Raw genomic sequence first — 17,324 nt, forward strand, 5'->3', positions numbered from 1 at the left:
CCTGTTGGACTAGGAGAATGGGGCTGCCCAGAGTCCCTGGAGGGTGGAGCTGAACCCCAGAGCCAATGGGCATCCATGCAGATAAACACACAGGCTGTGGAGGGCAGAGCCGTTACGCAGATGGTCTCAGAGAAGTTGTCCCGTTACATTTGGGACTTGCTTATTGCTTGTAAATTGTCCCGTTTGCAGTGGGAATGTCTACTTCCTGCCTGGCTCCACCAGTGCAGAAGTTACAGCTAAGAAAACTGCACATGGCAGTTCTTTTCCTTAACCCATCAGTCAGAATCGGCTCCGTGGTGACAGGTTGGTGTTTATGCCTCCCCACCCCCCTTTTGAGATGAAGCAGTATAATAGAATGGCTAGACACAGACCTGGAAGTCGAGTCTGCATCTCTGGCCTGGCGTGTGAGGGCTTGAGTGCGTTTATGCCCTCGCCAGGCCTCAGTTTCATCATCTGTAAAAATGGAGATAATAACACCTCCTGAGTGGCAAGAAGCTTCATTCACTGCAGTCCCGAAGGCACACGGTTTGAGGCCACCAAATGCTCTGCGGGAGAAGGATGGTCACCTTCCTCCTCTGCCGTTAAAACCCTCCAGAGGGTCAGCTGTGGGTCGGTTCCGACTCTACAGTAAACAACAAAGGAGGACTGAAAGCAGGAATTGTTAAGGCCCCGTGAGGTCAGCCCCGACTCACAGTAGCAGCTTCCTTTTGCACAGAATGGACCACTGTCCCGTCCATCATCTTCATGTTCCCTTGTTGTGGCCTCTGGCCAGTGCATCTGATTGAGGGTCTTCCTCTTATCTTGCTGACCCTCCAGTCAAATCTTTTCTAACTGTATCATGGTATCACTTGCTGGTCCAGTCGTGAGGAGTTCCATTCTCTCTCTATTCAGCTGGAATCTACACTGCAGGGAGCTTGGGGCTCTGGTGGTGGCGTCTGTAGAGAGCCGTGTGGCCAACACAGAAGGCGGTGCCTCTCTGGTGGTTCGAATCCACCGGCTGCTGCTTGGGAGAAAGAGAAGCAGTCTTTTCCCATGCAGGATTTCTCTCTTGTTTTTTTTTTTGAGAGTTCTTTTTTAAATACACATTGAACGTCATCTGTAAAAGCAGAGGGGACTGCTGTCATTATGAAACAGTACTTTAGTGCTCATGAAGCCACACTGGTCTTTTGGGAAAGAGCAGTAGTGGTCACATGGGCGCGAATCCCTGAGGCTAAGAAGGGCGGTTCTCTGCCAATAAGGACCCTCGACAGCCTCGGGGACTTGACCTTGCATTGAAGATATTTCCGGGTGTCGCATTGATGTTGTATCTCTTGTTCCATTCCAGGTTTGGACTTCCGAGGTCAGTGCAGAGTAGCCAGCATCACAGGCTGAGGGGACCCACGCTGGCGATTGCAACTCACCTGCGTTGACTTTGGCCTGGGGGCCCCGGACAAGCTCATCGCTCCCCCATGCCACCCCTGATGGGACGTGAGGAACAGTGGCGGCCATGCCTCCCCAAGGCCCGTGCTGACCTGCATGGTGTGGGCACCACATGGACCCTCTGGGACTGACTGACCGCCCTTGCCTCGCACCCCCGCACAAGGACAGCATCCCCCCAAGATGTCACTGGAATGGCTGGCGGCCTGGAGCTGGTCGCTGGACGGCCTGAGGGACTGCATTGCCACCGGCATCCAGTCCGTGCGGGACTGGGACACCACCGCTGTGGTGACCGTGGCCTGCCTGCTGGTCCTGTTCGTGTGGTACTGCTACCACGTGGGCCGGGAGCAGCCGCGGCCCTACGCCTCGGTCAACTCCCTGATGCAGGGCGTCGATGCCAACGGGCTGCAGAACGGGTTCATGTACTGCCAGTCTCCCGAGTGCGTGCGCTGCGTGCACAACGACGGCCTCAACCAGAAGCTGTACCACAACCTGCAGGAGTACGCCAAGCGCTACTCATGGTCCGGCATGGGCCGGATCCACAAGGGCATCCGCGAGCAGGGCCGCTACCTCAGCAGCCGGCCCTCCATCCAGAAGCCCGAGGTCTTCTTCCTGCCCGACCTGCCCACCACACCCTACTTCTCCCGCGATGCCCAGAAGCACGACGTGGAGCTGCTGGAGCGTAACTTCCAGACCGTGCTGTGCGAGTTCGAGACCCTCTACAAAGCCTTCTCGAACTGCAGCCTGCCGCAGGGGTGGAAAATGAACAGCACGCCCAGCGGGGAGTGGTTCACCTTCTACCTGGTCAACCAGGGGGTTTGCGTGCCCCGGAACTGCAGGAAGTGCCCACGGACGTACCGCTTGCTGGGAAGCCTTCGGACCTGTATTGGGAACAATGTTTTTGGGAACGCGTGCATCTCCGTGCTGAGCCCCGGGACCGTGATCACGGAGCACTACGGGCCCACCAACATCCGCATTCGGTGCCACTTAGGTAGGTTTGCAGGTTTTCCGATCGATGGGGGCATCCGCCGTCACCACCACAGCAGGGCCGCCGCGGGGCCATCACACCAGGCTTTTATTCTGTCGAGGATGCGAGAAGCAGAGAGTGAGGTGTGCAGTAAATTGTTCGCAGTGTGAACCCATTTTAATTTCTAATAAAGGAGCTCGGGCGGCCTAGGGGTAAGGAAGTTCACTGCCACCCCAGAGGCAGGCAGTTCGAATCCACCAGCTGCTCCATGGGAGAAGGAGGGATGCGCAGTCTCTTTCTCACCCACTTGAGGGTCCACTGTGAGTCAGTTCCGGCTTGTTGAGTTGGTGGCTTAGTGGATCGGAAGTTACACCATCAACCTAAAGGCGGGCAGTTCAAAGCCACCAGCTGCTTCATATGAAAAAGACGGACAGTCTTCTTTTGTGTGATTTGTTGTTGTTAGGTGCCGTCGAGTCGCCTGTGACTCATAGCGACCCTATGTACAATAGCCCTGAAACCTGCTCTATCCTGAGCCAACCTTATTGTCTCTGATACACCTACCCCCATTACCCCAGTCACTGGATCAATCCATCTCATTGAGGATCTTCCTCTCTTATGTTGTCCCTTTACGCTCTCAAGCATGATGTCCCTTTCCAAGGACTGGTCCCGCCTTGCAACATACCCAAAGTATGTCAGAAGAAGCTTCAGAATCCTTGCCTCCAAGGAGCAGCCTGGTTTAACCTTCTCAAGGATGAATCTGTTCATTTTCTTAGCAGTCCATGGTATATTTAATACTCTTCTCCAGTACCACAGCATCACTTCTCCTCCCTCTGTCATCCCTAGTCATAGTCCAGCTCTCTGATGCATAGCAACGTGTGATTTACAGCCTCTGAAAACCCACTGGAGGGTCAGCTGTGCGTTGGTTCTGACTCAGAGGTGATGAGTTGAATTGGTGACCGAGTGGGGAAGGAGTTGTGTTATCAACCCAAAGGCAAGCAGTTTGAATCCACCAGCTGCTTTGTAAGAGAAAGCTGGGCAGTCTCCTCCTGTGCAATTTAGTCTCTGAAAACCCATGGGAGGGTCAGCTGAGAGTCCGTTCTGACTTGACCACACATAACGGCAGTTTCCGGTAAGAATCCTGGGGTGGTTACAAACCATTATGTGCTTGGCTGCTAAGTATAAAAGTCAGAGGTTTGAGTCCACCCAAAGGTGCCTCAGAAGAGAGGGCTGGTGTTCTGCTTCCAAAAGAGCAGCCGTCAAAACCCCCTGTGGAGCACTGTCCTACCCTGACGTAAGTAGGATACCCAGGAGTCAGAGCTGAGTGAAGGCAGCTGGTGCTTTAGTTTGTAGCAGAAACTGTATCCACAGGACGGGCGAAATGTATCTGTGATGGCGAAATGTTCTCTCTCTGTATTACCTGCTCTGCGACACTGCGACGTCCGGGGCTGGTAAATGCTTTGTGTGTAGCAAGGACAAGCAAAGCACTGGATTTTTATTTTATTTTTCATTTATTTTTTTCACTCGTGTGAAGGGTTACAAGCCATGATTTCATGCAGTGATGCGTAGATACTTTGTTTCCTTGTGTTATTTGTTCCCGTTGCTCCATCAGGTCACAGCTGCCCCTCCAGCGGGTGCTCACAGGCTGTAATTCATGTGAGAGGAGATTGGCGTCTGACCCTCGCGGAGCAGCTGGTAGATTCGAACTCTTTGCCTTTGGGATGGTGGTGCAGCTTTTTATCCACTAAACTGCCAGAGCCTCCAATAGCATGGATTAATATCACTGATCAATTCCGGTGGCTAATCAACTCTTTTTATTGTGTGTGTGGCCTTTCCATTCACCCAGCACGCTTGTTGTTGTTGTTATGTGCCGTCGAGTTGCTTGCAACTCATAGGGAGCCTATGTACAACAGCCCTAAACTCTGCTCTGTCCTGTGCCAATCACACTGTCTGACACTCCCATCCCAATTATCCCAGTCACTGAATCAATCCACCTCATAGAGGGTCTTCCCCTCCTGAGCTGTCCCTCCACCCTCCCAAGCATGATGTCCCTCTCCAAGGACCGGTTTCTCCTCACAACTGTCCAAAATATGTCAGACGGAGCCTCAGAATCCTTGCCTCCAAGGAGCAGCCTGGTTTAACCCTCTCTAGGATGAATCTGTTTGTTTTCCTAGCAGTCCATGGTATTCTCAATACTCTTCTCCAGCACCACAGCTCAAAGGCATCAATTCTCCTTCTATCCTCCTTAGTCACTGTCCAACTCTCTGATGCATAACAAGTGATAGCGAAGACCATGGCCTGTATCAGATGCACCTTAGTCTCCAGCACGCTTATCTTTTTTTTTTTTTTTTTTTTTTTGTGCATGTACCGTCAAATCAGATCTGACTGGTACAGGAGGAAATTGTCTCTCCTTCTCCGGCAGAGCATCTGGTGGATTTGAACTGTGCAGCACACTTATCTTTTAATTTTTTTCCCCCTTTTAGTTTGGTTTAAATAGTGACCCGACTGGATGGTACAACATTAGCATCAGATAGTTTGTTAATGACCGTGGACGTCCCTCTGGGTGTTCTGGAGGAAAGTCCTTGTCGCTCAGCTTCTGCTCCTGGAGCGACTTGTTCTGGCTTAATGGCTCTGCTCTGTCAGCAGATCAGGCCGGCGAACAATCATAGGGCAGGGCATATGGGTGAGGCCAGGGGTGTCATGACAGGACGGGGCTCTGGGTGGGTGCTGGGCCCTTCCTGCTGTGGCATCCAGCGGGCACAGCGGGATAATATCGCAGGTGAGGGCGATTTCTCGGCTGGCTCTGGTGCGCTGGTCCGCCACACTTGTTCCCAGCCCAGGAGCTGTGAGCAAGGCCTGGCGGGAAGTTGGAGGGTTGGGGTTTCTCCCTGAAGGAAGATGGCAGAGACAGGGTGGGAAATGCTTTCTTCCATTGCTACTGTTTGCTTGCTCTAAGCCCAAGAGCTGTGAACAAGACCTGGCCTAAGTCAAAGGGTTGGAATTTCTACCTGAATATCCCATGGACAGCCTGAGAGAACAGACAGATCTTGGAGAAAGTGCAGCCAGAGAGCTCCTTGGAGGTAAAGATGCTGAAGCTTCATCTCACATACTTTGGGCATGTTGCTAGGAGAGGTCACTCCTTGGAGAGGGACATCATGCCGGGAAAGGTGGGTGGATGGTGAAGGAGAGGAAGACTCTTAGCCAGGTGGGTCGACGCAGTGTTGGGAGATTGTGAGGATGGCACAGGATAGGACAGGGTTCTGATCTCTTCTTTGTAAGTGTTGCTATGAGTTGTACTCAACTCAGCAGCACCTGACATCAGCAACAACATTAAGGTCCCTAACTGACGTCCCAAGGGAGCTGTGCTGTGGTGGCATAGCCTGTAGGAGGACGTGCTGCTAGCTCCGAGGTGACGCCTCTAGAGCGGTTCGAATCCACCTTAGGCTCTGTAGGGGAAGCCAGCAATCTCCTCCCGTGGCCGCGTTCCCTCCGACAGTTCAACTCACCTCGCTGACCTTTCACTCTTGGGAGGCGGAGGTACAGAGCATCCTCTAATGAGACGAGAGATGTTGTGGGTCGTGTATTTACACAGCTCCTGGTGTAGAGCCTGTTTTTACAGCCATTGACTTGACCCCTTGCTTGTGACAGCTCCGTGCACAGAAAGCAGAGCTGCCCAGGCGTGCCTCATCCTCTCAGTTGGATTCACATCAGACCATTTTGATGCAGAAGGTTCTCATTGGCTGGTTTCCAGGCATTGGTTGTCAGGCCTTTCTTCCTGGTCTCCCTTTGTCGGGAAGCCTTGCTCAGGGTCATAGCAAAACACAGCAAGCAAAGCCTTGGTGTCCCTGGCTGGGGCCCCGAACCCTAGTCTCCCACTTGAAGGCAGGAATACAGAGGAGCACAGAGTGGCTGAGCTAAGAGCAGTTCTGGAAGTTGGAGGTACTGCCTTTGTTTCCGTGAGAGAGGAATTGAGAAACAGGCGTCCTGTGTATGGCCTCAAAATCATGTTCTGCAAAACAGGCTTGGGGCCGCTGGCGGCTGAACCTGAGCCAGCTGCCCTGGGCCTCCGCCTCCTGGCCCCTCCAAGCTCTGCCCCTTCTACCCTTCCATGTGGGGATTCTGAGCGAGATGCGGTTTACATAGATGGTGCTGCTGTGTGAAATAAAAAGAGTAGTTGACATGAAGGTGCTTCAGGAGTGAAGGATCTGGGGAGAGAGACAGACCTGGACTCCTGGTCAGCTGTGACTGACCCAGTGACTGAGTTGCTCTGTACCTCAGCTTGCCCATCTGTAAAATGGGAGTGTAATACTTAGCTCACAAGATTGCTAAAAGGATTGCGTAGTAAAGTCGCCTGACCAGTAGTGACTCGTCGCTGTCACAGGCAGTGACTGGGTCTGACGGTGTGATGGAGAGTCCATCACTGTGGCCTCTGTCCTGGGGAGCAGCGGAAGGGAGCAGGTTTTGGAGGCAAAGAGATCTGGAGCTGAGAGCTCGGATGCCTTTCAAGACTGGAGGGCGGGGGAGGGGGCGAGCCTGTGAGAGCAACCCAGGATGGGGCAGGAGGGGTACCCCTCTGGGGCCGGGGAGCCTTGTCCAGGGGTCTCACTGCTATAGGGGCTCAGAGAGGGCCATGCACCGAGGTGGCACCTGTGGGGTGGACACAGTGTACACAGCCTGGCATGACAGCCTCGGGGCTTGAGGCTGTGGGTGGAGGGACAGTGCTGCCTTCTTCGAGGTCCGGCTCTGTGCTTTTCATAACACTTCCCGGTGACAGAGAGAGATGGGCATTTGGGAACCGAGGTGGGAGAGTTGCAGGCAGGTGGGCCGGGTAGGTGGGGCTGCCTCCCATGTAAGGTCAGAGAGGAGAGAGAGAGAGAGATTGATTCACTCTTTTTCTTCTTTCTCATTTTTTTAAAATAACCAATTTAATAAGCTTTATTTTTCGGGACAGTTTTGGGTCGATAGAAAAAAAAATAACTGAGCAGATAGTACAAAGAGCTCCCACGTAGCGCCTCCTCAATTTTCTCTGTTCGCTTCTCCTGCTTGCTGGGGTTGTGCATCTGTTACCACCACGGGCTGATGTGATGTCGTTAACCAGAGCCCGTAATTCCCACGGGGGCCCGCGCGCCACTGTCCGGGTCCTTCCTTGTTGGCCTGACAGATGCACAGTGTCCTATGTCCACTGTTGTGCAGCAGCAGGCAGGGCCTAGCTGCTTCCCTGCTGCCAGGAGAAGTGGGTCAGCCCTGTTCCCAAGGACAGGGAGGAGCCCTGGAAGAGGTCCCTCTGGGGTGTGGCCACGGCGAGCAGCGGACTCGGGTTTTCTCAGCATTTCCTTCTGGACACTGTCACGCCCCCTTGAACATCCACCTCGGTGGGGAGCCGGGGAGCCCCTGGCCGCCTCACGTTCTGGTTCTGGATCATCTGTATGGAGTTACACTGCTCACCCAGAGGCCAAGCCTCGGCGGTTCGAATCCACCAGCAGGTCCGAGGGAGAAAGATGAGCAGTCTCCTCTCACGTCTCCAGACACAGAACGGAGGGTCAGTGAAGAATTGGTTCTGACTCTACAGCAAAGAGTTTTAGTCTCAAGAGGGAAGCCATCCCTGTGTGGTGCAGTTTGTTAACGCTCAGCCGCTAACCCTAAGTTTGGAGGTTCAAAGCCACCTAGAGGCACCTCAGCTGGTCATCACCTTCCAAAACTCTTTTATTTTTTTAAAATTTTTTTTTTCAATAGGTAATTTGTTTTTTGGGGTTTGTTGTTGTTGTTATATGCCATCGAGTCGTTTGCGACTCATAGCGACCCTGTGTACAAGAGCTCTAAACACCATTCTATCCTGTGCCAACCTCGCTGTCTCAAACACACTCATTCCCACCACTCCACTCACAGAATCGATCCATCTCATCGAAGGTCTTCCTCTCCTTCGCCATCCCTCCACTCTCCCAAACATGATGTCCCTCTCCAAGGACCAGTCCCTCCTTGCAACATGCCCAAAGTATGTCAGATGAAGCTTCAGAATCCTTGACTCCAAGGAGCATTCCGGCTTCACCCTCTCCAGGACAAACCTGTTTGTTCCCCTGGCAGTCCATGGTATAGTCAACACTCTTCTCCAGCACCACAGCTCAAAGGCATCAATTTTCTTTCTATCATCCCTATTCACTGTCCACCTCTCCGATGCATAGCACATAATTGCAAAGACTATAGCCTGGATCAGGCGCACCTTAGTCTCCAACCTGATGTCTAGAAAAGGTTCAGAAAAGCCATGGCACTGTAAATAAAGGAAGCACCATCTTCTCACTTCTACCCTCCAGAATCACTGCCTCTCGGAGGCCACCAATCCTGCACCCGGCGTCCAGGTCCAGGGGGAAGTAGCTGCCACCTTTGGGGCTTTGATATTCCAGAGCCAAGCTCCTAGGAAGCCAGTTCTAGTGAATGTTCCCTCATGACGGGCTCTGAGAAATGGGAGCAAGAAACCGTCACCCACTCTGTAGCCTTTTGGTGCTGAAAGCCTCCGCTGAGGTTTTGAGGAACTCTTCATTCCTCTCCAGGTTCAAGGCCTGAACCTGCCGCCTTAAACTTGAACTTGGCCATTCCCACCTGGGGCCTCTGTTCTTCCTGTTCTCACTTCTGAGACCCCTACCTCGGTATGTCTGCCTGGCTTGCTCTTTCTAATTCTTTAGGCTCTTATCACATTACTGCTGTGTTCTTTATAACCCTACTTACTGTCTAAAAACTCTTTTTCTGCTGACTTACTGCTGTCCCATCTCTCCTGCCAGAAGCAGGATTTTATGGAAGCAGGGATTTCATCTGTCATACTCAGTGCTCTTTTTAAAAAATCTTTATTGTATTTTTTTTCACTGTTGCACATTTCCCCCCTCCCCCCCTGTCTATCTTCTCCCCCTCCCCCAGCCCACACCACAATGCACCCCTTGTTGTCACCCATGTAATGCCTAATCATCTATTCCCTTTCCGATGTTTCTTCTCATCTTTCTAATGCAGTGTTGGTTATCTAGCCACTCTTTTCCTGTTCCCTCCCCACCCCACCCTCATGTCTGCCCTATTTTATAACAGCGCTGTTAATGCATTCCTTCCAAATAAACGTGGCCACTGAAAACCCCAGTGGAGCCCGGTTCTGCCCTGATGCAGGAGGCCGCTGTGAGCCGGCATCAGCTCTGTGGGTGTGTGTGGGTGTGGGTCTTCAGGAAGGGAGCCAATATGTTGGCCATACGGGGCCCTGTGGAAACTGGAGGAGTCCAGGGAGTGAGGTCAGATCAGAACGAGGAAGCTGACTGTGTACCAGGAGGCCACACCTCCACCTCATACCTGCCTGAGGGCGGGGAACACACCGGGAGTTTCAGATCCACCTCTCCCAGAACGGATATGCCTGTCGGCCTGCTGGCTGAGTCCTAGTTGATGGAAGTGTCCCTCTGGATTATTCTCTACACACACACACACACACACACACACACACACACACACACACACACAAACACACACACGCGCGCAAGCGCCACTACTCTGCCCTCACCCTTCTCGTTCAGTACATGTCTGCTGAACCCTGCCGCCGCTGCAGGTGATGTGTCACTAGGCACCATCAAGGCAAACCGTGACTCCTTGAGACCCTGTGAACCTTGCCCTGTCCTGTGCCATCCTCACCGTCTCTCATACTCAAGACCCCATTGTTAACTGTCACTGTCCATCATGTGGGGATGGGGAAGAGATTGATTAGTCTGCTTGGCAACACAGTCAACACTCTTGGCACCAGCAGCCAGGAGATTAAAAGACGTATTGTGATGGAAAAGTCTGCTGTTAGGGACCTCTCCAAAGTACTGAAGAGCAGTGGTGTCACTCTGGAGACTAAGGTGCGTCTGATATAGGCCATGGTCTTTGCAGTCACTTGTTATGCATCAGAGTTGGACAATGACTAGGGAGGATAGAAGGAGAATTGATGCCTTTGAGCTGTGATGCTGGAGAAGAGTATTGAATGTACCATGGACTGCCAAGAAAACAAACAGATTCATCCTGGAGAGGGTTAAACTGGACTGCTCCTTGGAGGCAAGGATTCTGAGGCTTCGTCCAACATACTTCAGACAAGTTGCAAGGAAGGATCAATCCTTAGAGGGACATCATGCTGGTAGGGTGGAGGGCAGGCACAGAAGAGGAAGACCCTCTATGAGGTGGATTGATTCAGTGATTGGGGTAATTGGAGTGGATTTGTTGGAGACAGTGTGATTGGCACAGGACAGAGCAGAGTTTAGGGCTGTTGTACAGAGGGTTGCCATGAGTCGCAAGTGACTTGACGGCTCATAACAACAACAACAACTCTCTTTCCCAGCATGATATCTTTTTCTAAGGACTCGCCCCTCCTGACTGCATGCCCTAAGCACAGGAGATGAAGTTTCATCGTCCTTGCCTGTAAGGAGCACCCTGGCTGGACTTCCTTCAAGACCAGCTTGGCAGTGGCATGGCCCAGCCTAACTGTGCTTGACCACGGCGACTTCACACCCAGCCATCACCTAGCTCTATGTTCCTCCAGCACCCCCACAGACCTCCAGAGCATGAGGAAGAGCCGCTCTGACCCCCTTTGAAAGCCACCTCAGCCAGTGCCACTGTCCACACGGCCAACTCTCAGAAAAGGGCGTATGGAAATGCCTGTGTGTTTGTAGCAATTCACTTTATGAGCTCTGGTTTCCCCCTGTGCTTCTGTGCCTCACTCCAGGGCTGTCTGGCTGGGCTCTGTCTGTGAATCAAGCCACGTTCACCCAAGTGCCCAATCCAGTGACCACCATGGACAGAGCCATTTCCCACCCTCTTCCTGGTCTTTAGAAGCAGGTGGAGAAAGGTCTAGAAAAAGCTCCAAGCCTGAGGCTAGGGGACAGGTGAGAACTACACACAGGTAGTGCCTTTGTTCCAGTGAGCAGCATCTTCACTCTTCTCTCTGAAAACTTAATGACCGTCCCTGGCCGCTGGGCCAGCGTGTGAGCCACAGGCCAGTGCCCCGTCACTGGTGTTCTGTCCTGCCCTGGAGCATGCCACTGCGTCACCTAGAGGTCCAGAGGGAAGGGAGCATTTTGGTCAAATTCTGGGGTGAGCGGAACCTACAGAGAACTGAGTGTCCAGAAAAGCCAGCATGGGTCCAGTGACAAGCGTCCCCTCGACCTGGACAAGAGTGGCTGGCGCAACGCCTTTTCTGCTCTGACCCTGCCAGCATTGTTCCTAAAGCAGCAGAAATCGAGGCATCAGAGTCAGTGGGGACCAGGACCAGCTTTTTAAACCACATGTTTCGACTGATGATCAACCTCTATCAGCACCTTTCAGCATCTGTGTCACAGCATCCCGTTTTAGAAGACTTATCAACAGCCTGCATTATGCAAATGCCACCACCTTGGTTTGGTTACAGAAAGTGAAAGACTCAAAGCACTTGCTGCAGAAGATCAAAGACTGCAGGCTTCAGCAGGATTGCATTTCAACGTCAAGAAGACAGAAAGCCTCAGCATGAGGCAAATAGCAACATGATAGACATAGAAAAGACTGAAGTTGTCAACTATTTCATTTTAGTTGGATCCACAGTCAACACCCATGGTGGCTGCAGTCAAGAAGTCAAAAAATGGGGGAGCTCTGGTGGCCTAGTGGCAAGAAGCTGCACTGCAATCTCAGAGGTGCACTGTTCGAAACCACCAGATGCTCTGCTGAGAAAGGAGGAACAATCTCCTCCTGTACCAGTCAGGTCTGATTTGACGGTACACACACACAAAATAATAAAATGAATTTAAAAAAAAAGAAGTAAAGAAATGTGTTGCATTGGGCAGACCTGCTGTCCAGGAGCACTTTAACATGCTGAAGAGCAAGGTTGTCAGTTTAAAGACTAAGGTGTGCCTGATCCAAGTGGATTTGCATTACTCTTTGTGCATGTTAGGCAGCTCTGGTGATGTAGTCCATAGGGAGTTGTGCTATTATCCAAGGGCTAGTGGTTCGACTCCATCAGTAGTTCCAACAGCTACTCCAAGATGGGAAGTCGCCTTGTGATTTACAGCCTCTGGAGGGTCAGCTGGAGGGTCTGTTTGAACTTGACAGCAGTAAGTGAGTGAGTTATATGCCTGTGAAAGTTGGACAGTGTAAGAATTGAAGCCTTTGAATTGTGGTATTGGAGGGAATATTAGCCATGGACTGATAAATAAAAAAATAAGTTCGTCTTGCAGGAAGTTCAGCCAGGGTGCTTCTTAGAGGCAAGGATGGTGACACTTGGTCTCTGACGTACTTTGGGATTGTTGCCAGTCATGGGAAAGTTGGAGGATCAGAGAAAGGAGGAGGACCCTCAATGAGATGAACAGACACAGTGGGCTTGAGCGTGATGGAGGTTGCGATGACGGTTCAGGATATAAGGCAGGATTTTGATCCCTTGTTCCTAGAGTCACTGTGAGTTCCAGTCCACCTGAGTGTTTGTAACAACGGACAGATTAGGGTTCAGATCTCAGCGCCAGCAAACAGCAGGCCACTCGGAACCTCAGTCTCTCCTTCTATATTGTGGGCAACAAGTCAGAATCAGCTCCTCACTGACCCTCCAGTGGGTTTTCAGAGGCTGTAAATCACACAGGAGGTCATTACCCACCTTTGTCCTGAGGAACAGCTGGTGGATTTGAACCATGTTCCTTTGGGTTGGCTCTTTCACCCTTTGCCCACTAGGTCACCAGAGCTCCCTGAGTGTTATGAATGCTGTTGTGCTCCATCAAATTGTAGTGAACTCATAGCTGACCTGCCAGTGAATTTTCAGAGGCTGTAAATCACACGGGAAGAAGATCTTTCTCCCACAAGGCAGCCAGTGGTTTTGAACTGTGTGCCTCTGGCTTGGCAGCACAGCTTCTTACTACCAGGCCACAAGAGTGATGTCTGTAGAGGGTTTATTTAGCAGACATCCAGCTCACCGTTTTCAGCCGTTGATGGCGCTTGTCCATGGTTGCATAGCAACACTGGGAGGTGAGTGTGCTAAGGTCCTCGGTTATTGACAGCAGCCATGAATGATGCCCATGGTGACACAGCACCTAAGGGTCACAACTGTCTGACCCTGCGTCCCCTGCCCTTCGTACTGCACCATGTGGCCTTGTTGAATCATTTCCCCTATACGTCCTTCCTGGCTCCATCCATATCTGCCTTAGAGAGTATGATTACATATGCTGTCTTTTCCGGAGAAAGAACACTCATTTTTCCCCCTAGTGGATATTAAATCAGAGGCAGTATGCTGACCAACCCGGGGCCATCAGAGAATCACTGAAGATGACCAGGGACATCGCTGTTCCAGCCCCTTTCTCCAGGGATGTAGGGTTCAGGGCTCTGGTGGTGACTTTGCTGTGGACATCGGTGCAGCGCTGGGCCCCGGGTTTGTCCACTGGCACTTCATTTGAGCAGTGGGCAGAGAAAAGTCCTGCTCGAAAGTACTCCCCCCTAGCCTGTTGCTCCTGATGAGCCGGTCAGCCTCATTTCCTTGGGGCCAAGAACAGACTCAGACATGCCACCCTTGGGCCTTGAAATGAATTTAAGATGGAAAGCACTGTACTAGCCTTGTGTCTTATTTTCAACCAGGATGGCCCTCTTGATCTGCCCACACCACACAGAAGGCTCCACCCACCCTTCACAGAGGGCTCCACCCACACCACAGAGGACTCCGCCCACACATCACAGGGCCCCACCCACACCTCACAGAGGGCTCCGCCCACACATCAAAGGGCCCCACCCACACCTCACCGAGGGAGGGCTCCACCTACTCCTCAGAGGGCTCCACCCACACCACAGAGGGCTTTGCCCACACATCACAGGGCTCCACCCACTCCTCACAGAGGGCTTTGCCCACTCATCACAGGGCTCCACCCACACCTCACAGAGGGCTCAGCCCACACACCACAGGGCTCCACGTGAGGTGTGGACCTCACAGAGGGCACCGCCCACCCTTCTGGGATGGCTCCGCCCACACCACAGCTCCATCCACTCACTCCTCACAGAGGGCTCCACCCAAGCCTCACAGAAGGCTCCACCCACACATCACATATTGCTCCGCCTACAGCACACAGCTCCATCCACTCCTCACTGGGGGCTCCGCCCACACCACACAGGGCTCCGCCCACACCTCACAGGGCTCCACCCACCCTTCATGGAGGGTTCCTCCCAAACCTCACAGAAGGCTCCTCCCATACCTCACCGAGTTGGTTCTGGCTCACAGGCCATAAAGTTACACAGGAAGAGAATATCCATCTTTCTCCCCAGAGCAGCTGATGGGTTCACACCACCAGCCATACCTTTGGGTTAGCCCAACTTGCTATATAGACCACTAGGTCTGTATATGCTGTACACACGGTAACAGTGAGCTCAAAGCTTATCAGGGATGGAGTAGGATAGAGCAGGGTTCATTCAGATCAGTCGTTCATAGGGCCAATATGGGTTTGTTGTGTACCACAGCCATGTCAGATCCGACCCATAGCTGACCCTCTGGTGGGTTTTCAGAGGCAGTTAATCTCATAGGAGGAGATCGCCCATCTATCTCCCACAGAGCAGCTGGCAGCCTTGAATCGTGTGCCTTAGGGATTGCAGTGCAGCTTCTTACCATTAGACCACCAGAGCTCCTATGTATGATATGGGTTTAGTTGACACATTAACAACGACCACCACCACCACCAGTACTACTCTGTGGCTCAAATCAGTGTCTGTGACCACTGTCAGTTCGAGCCTCCCCCAGCGTACCTGAGAAGGCAGGCCTGGCACCTGCACCCTGCAGAGCACACATGTTCTCTGCGTACATGGGGTAGTCAGCAGTGGGGTGGCAACCAGCAGCCACAAGGAATGTGACCCCAGAAGCCAGACGGAATGAACTGTGGCCAGGAGGTCAGGGCCCAGAGTCCAGCTTCCCCCCATCTCAGGCCCCATACTTGGGTTTTAGGGGACTCAGGAGTACAAGCTGTGGTCTGTGGCTCTGTGCTGATCCTCAGGGGAGTCCCCGCCCAGGACACATTAAGGAGTGTGGTGTGGTGTGCAGCAGGCAGCAATGCAGGATATGCTTGACCCGGCGACCCTACCCTAAGAGGGCCAGCACCGCAGAGCAGAAGGCAGGAGGTGGGGGTTCCAGAAGCCAAAAACTCATGCCAAAGCAAACCCCCCTTTTCTGAGACCATCTCTGAAACCTGCCTTCTTTCACGCTTGGAGTTGTTGGGTTTTGTTTTTATTTTTCTGTCTACCCTCCCACCCATAGGTCTGAAAACGCCAAGCGGCTGTGAGCTGGTGGTGGGGGGTGAGCCCCAGTGCTGGGCTGAAGGCCGCTGCCTCCTCTTCGATGACTCTTTCCTGCACACAGCATTCCATGAAGGTAAGAGTTACCCCTTCCCCATGCACCTGGCCATGAAAGTGAATGTTCCCTTCCCCATGCACCTGGCCATGAAGGTGTTACCTCTCCTGTGTAGATTGTCCATAAAGGGGTTCCCTTCCCTGTGCACCTGTCCACAAAGTCGAGTGTCCATGAAAGTAATACCATGTGCTGGCTTGCTACCTCCCAGATCACGGAAGGCGCTCCTGGGTCCAGGCGGACAGCCAGACCCAAAAGCTCACCTGTGTATCCTAGGTAATTCTCCCCTCTCTCCACCACAGGCTCAGCCGAGGACGGCCCCCGGGTAGTGTTCATGGTGGACTTGTGGCACCCTAACGTGGCCGCGGCTGAACGGCAGGCCCTTGACTTCATCTTTGCTCCGGGACGATGAGAACTGGTCCCGCTCTGGAGTCAGCCAGGGCCAAGGCCCAGCCTGGGTGGACAGTGGTCCAGGCCCCGCCCAGAGGCAGAAACCTGCCCCCACAAGGGAGCACTTGCTTGGCACCTTCTACCACGCCGGGCCCCTCCTTCCCCTGGTTATTATTGTAAATGGACATCTCTCGGCTTGTACTTCCTTCCATTTCTTTTTTCCCCACCTCCTGGGGTTCCTTTCCGGCCTGACTGCACATTTCGCTGACTCCGACTGCGACCCTGTAGTCCGTGTTCTGTTGCTGCCTTGTTCTCCCAGGCAAGCGGTTCTTTGTCTGAATGTGATAATGTAAAATTTCTCGTGGTCATCTCAACACACACACACACACACACAAAAGCAAAACTGACCCCTGGAAGCTGGGGTCCCAGGCTTCCAGGAGCCTCCTCCAGCCACTGGGTAGGGCCTGGCCCTTGGTATTTCCAGCCCGCAGTGGCTTCATCAGGGCCTGATGAGATGGGCACTGTTCTCTCACGCCCCAGGCTCTGGCAGGCCTGTGACGCAAAGTGCATCTCAGCAGGGTGACTGGAGACTTTATTTTTTTTGTAAACGTTGATTTCCTTCCTACAAAGCTGAGGGTGATGTGCCTGTCACAGGAGAGGCTCCCACAGGTCAGCCGCAGGATGGGTGGTTTGCTTACCTCACTGCCTAAGAAACCCCACTGCCAAACCAGCTGGGAACCCTCCCCGGTGTAGCCAGCCGTTCAGAGGCGATGACGGAGAAGGTCTCCAGGTTGGCTGATGGCAGCTCTGGTGGGCTAAGACCTCCCTCAACAGCGTCAGAATTCTGAGAAGACCTCTCTCTGGCCAAACTGGAATCTAGTCATCTGCCCAAAGACTTCCTTTTGCCCTAGAGTTTTGTTGCCTGTTATCTGTGGGCACATCCATACACGGATGTCTAAATGCTGGGCTCAGAGCGGGGAAGCTTTGATCCTGTGTCTCCCCTCTTGCACAGGGGGTGCCGAGGGATGGGGACCTCAACCAGTGGAGGTGTTAGTGAGGGACACTGGGAAGACCCCATTCAGGGTCTCAACAAACCAGAGGCAAGCTGCTCTATGGTCAGTGGTGCAGGATGTAGGCCTCGCTCCTAAAAGCAAGAGGCCAATCTGCCAGTCTCTGTAACTTCAGAGCGGAGGAAAGCCTAGCACACCAGGAAAGGCTCCCAGCTCCGCCGCT

The 17,324-nt window shown here is 52.8% G+C and overlaps 1 protein-coding gene across 1 annotated transcript; it reads left to right on the plus strand.

Annotated features, from left to right (window-relative positions):
* The first annotated feature begins 1,515 nt into the window (after window positions 1–1,515).
* ASPHD2 (aspartate beta-hydroxylase domain containing 2) lies at window positions 1,516–16,113 on the plus strand. Its single transcript, XM_006903792.1, is given in 3 exon segments — window positions 1,516–2,407; window positions 15,612–15,725; window positions 16,004–16,113. Coding segments are annotated over 3 exon segments (1,116 nt in total).
* The last annotated feature ends 1,211 nt before the right edge of the window (window positions 16,114–17,324 follow it).

The sequence above is a fragment of the Elephantulus edwardii genome, unplaced genomic scaffold (assembly GCF_000299155.1).
Source record: "Elephantulus edwardii isolate Elephantulus edwardi_28Jun2011 unplaced genomic scaffold, EleEdw1.0 scaffold00089, whole genome shotgun sequence".
In the NCBI taxonomy this organism is placed as follows: Eukaryota; Metazoa; Chordata; class Mammalia; order Macroscelidea; family Macroscelididae; genus Elephantulus; species Elephantulus edwardii.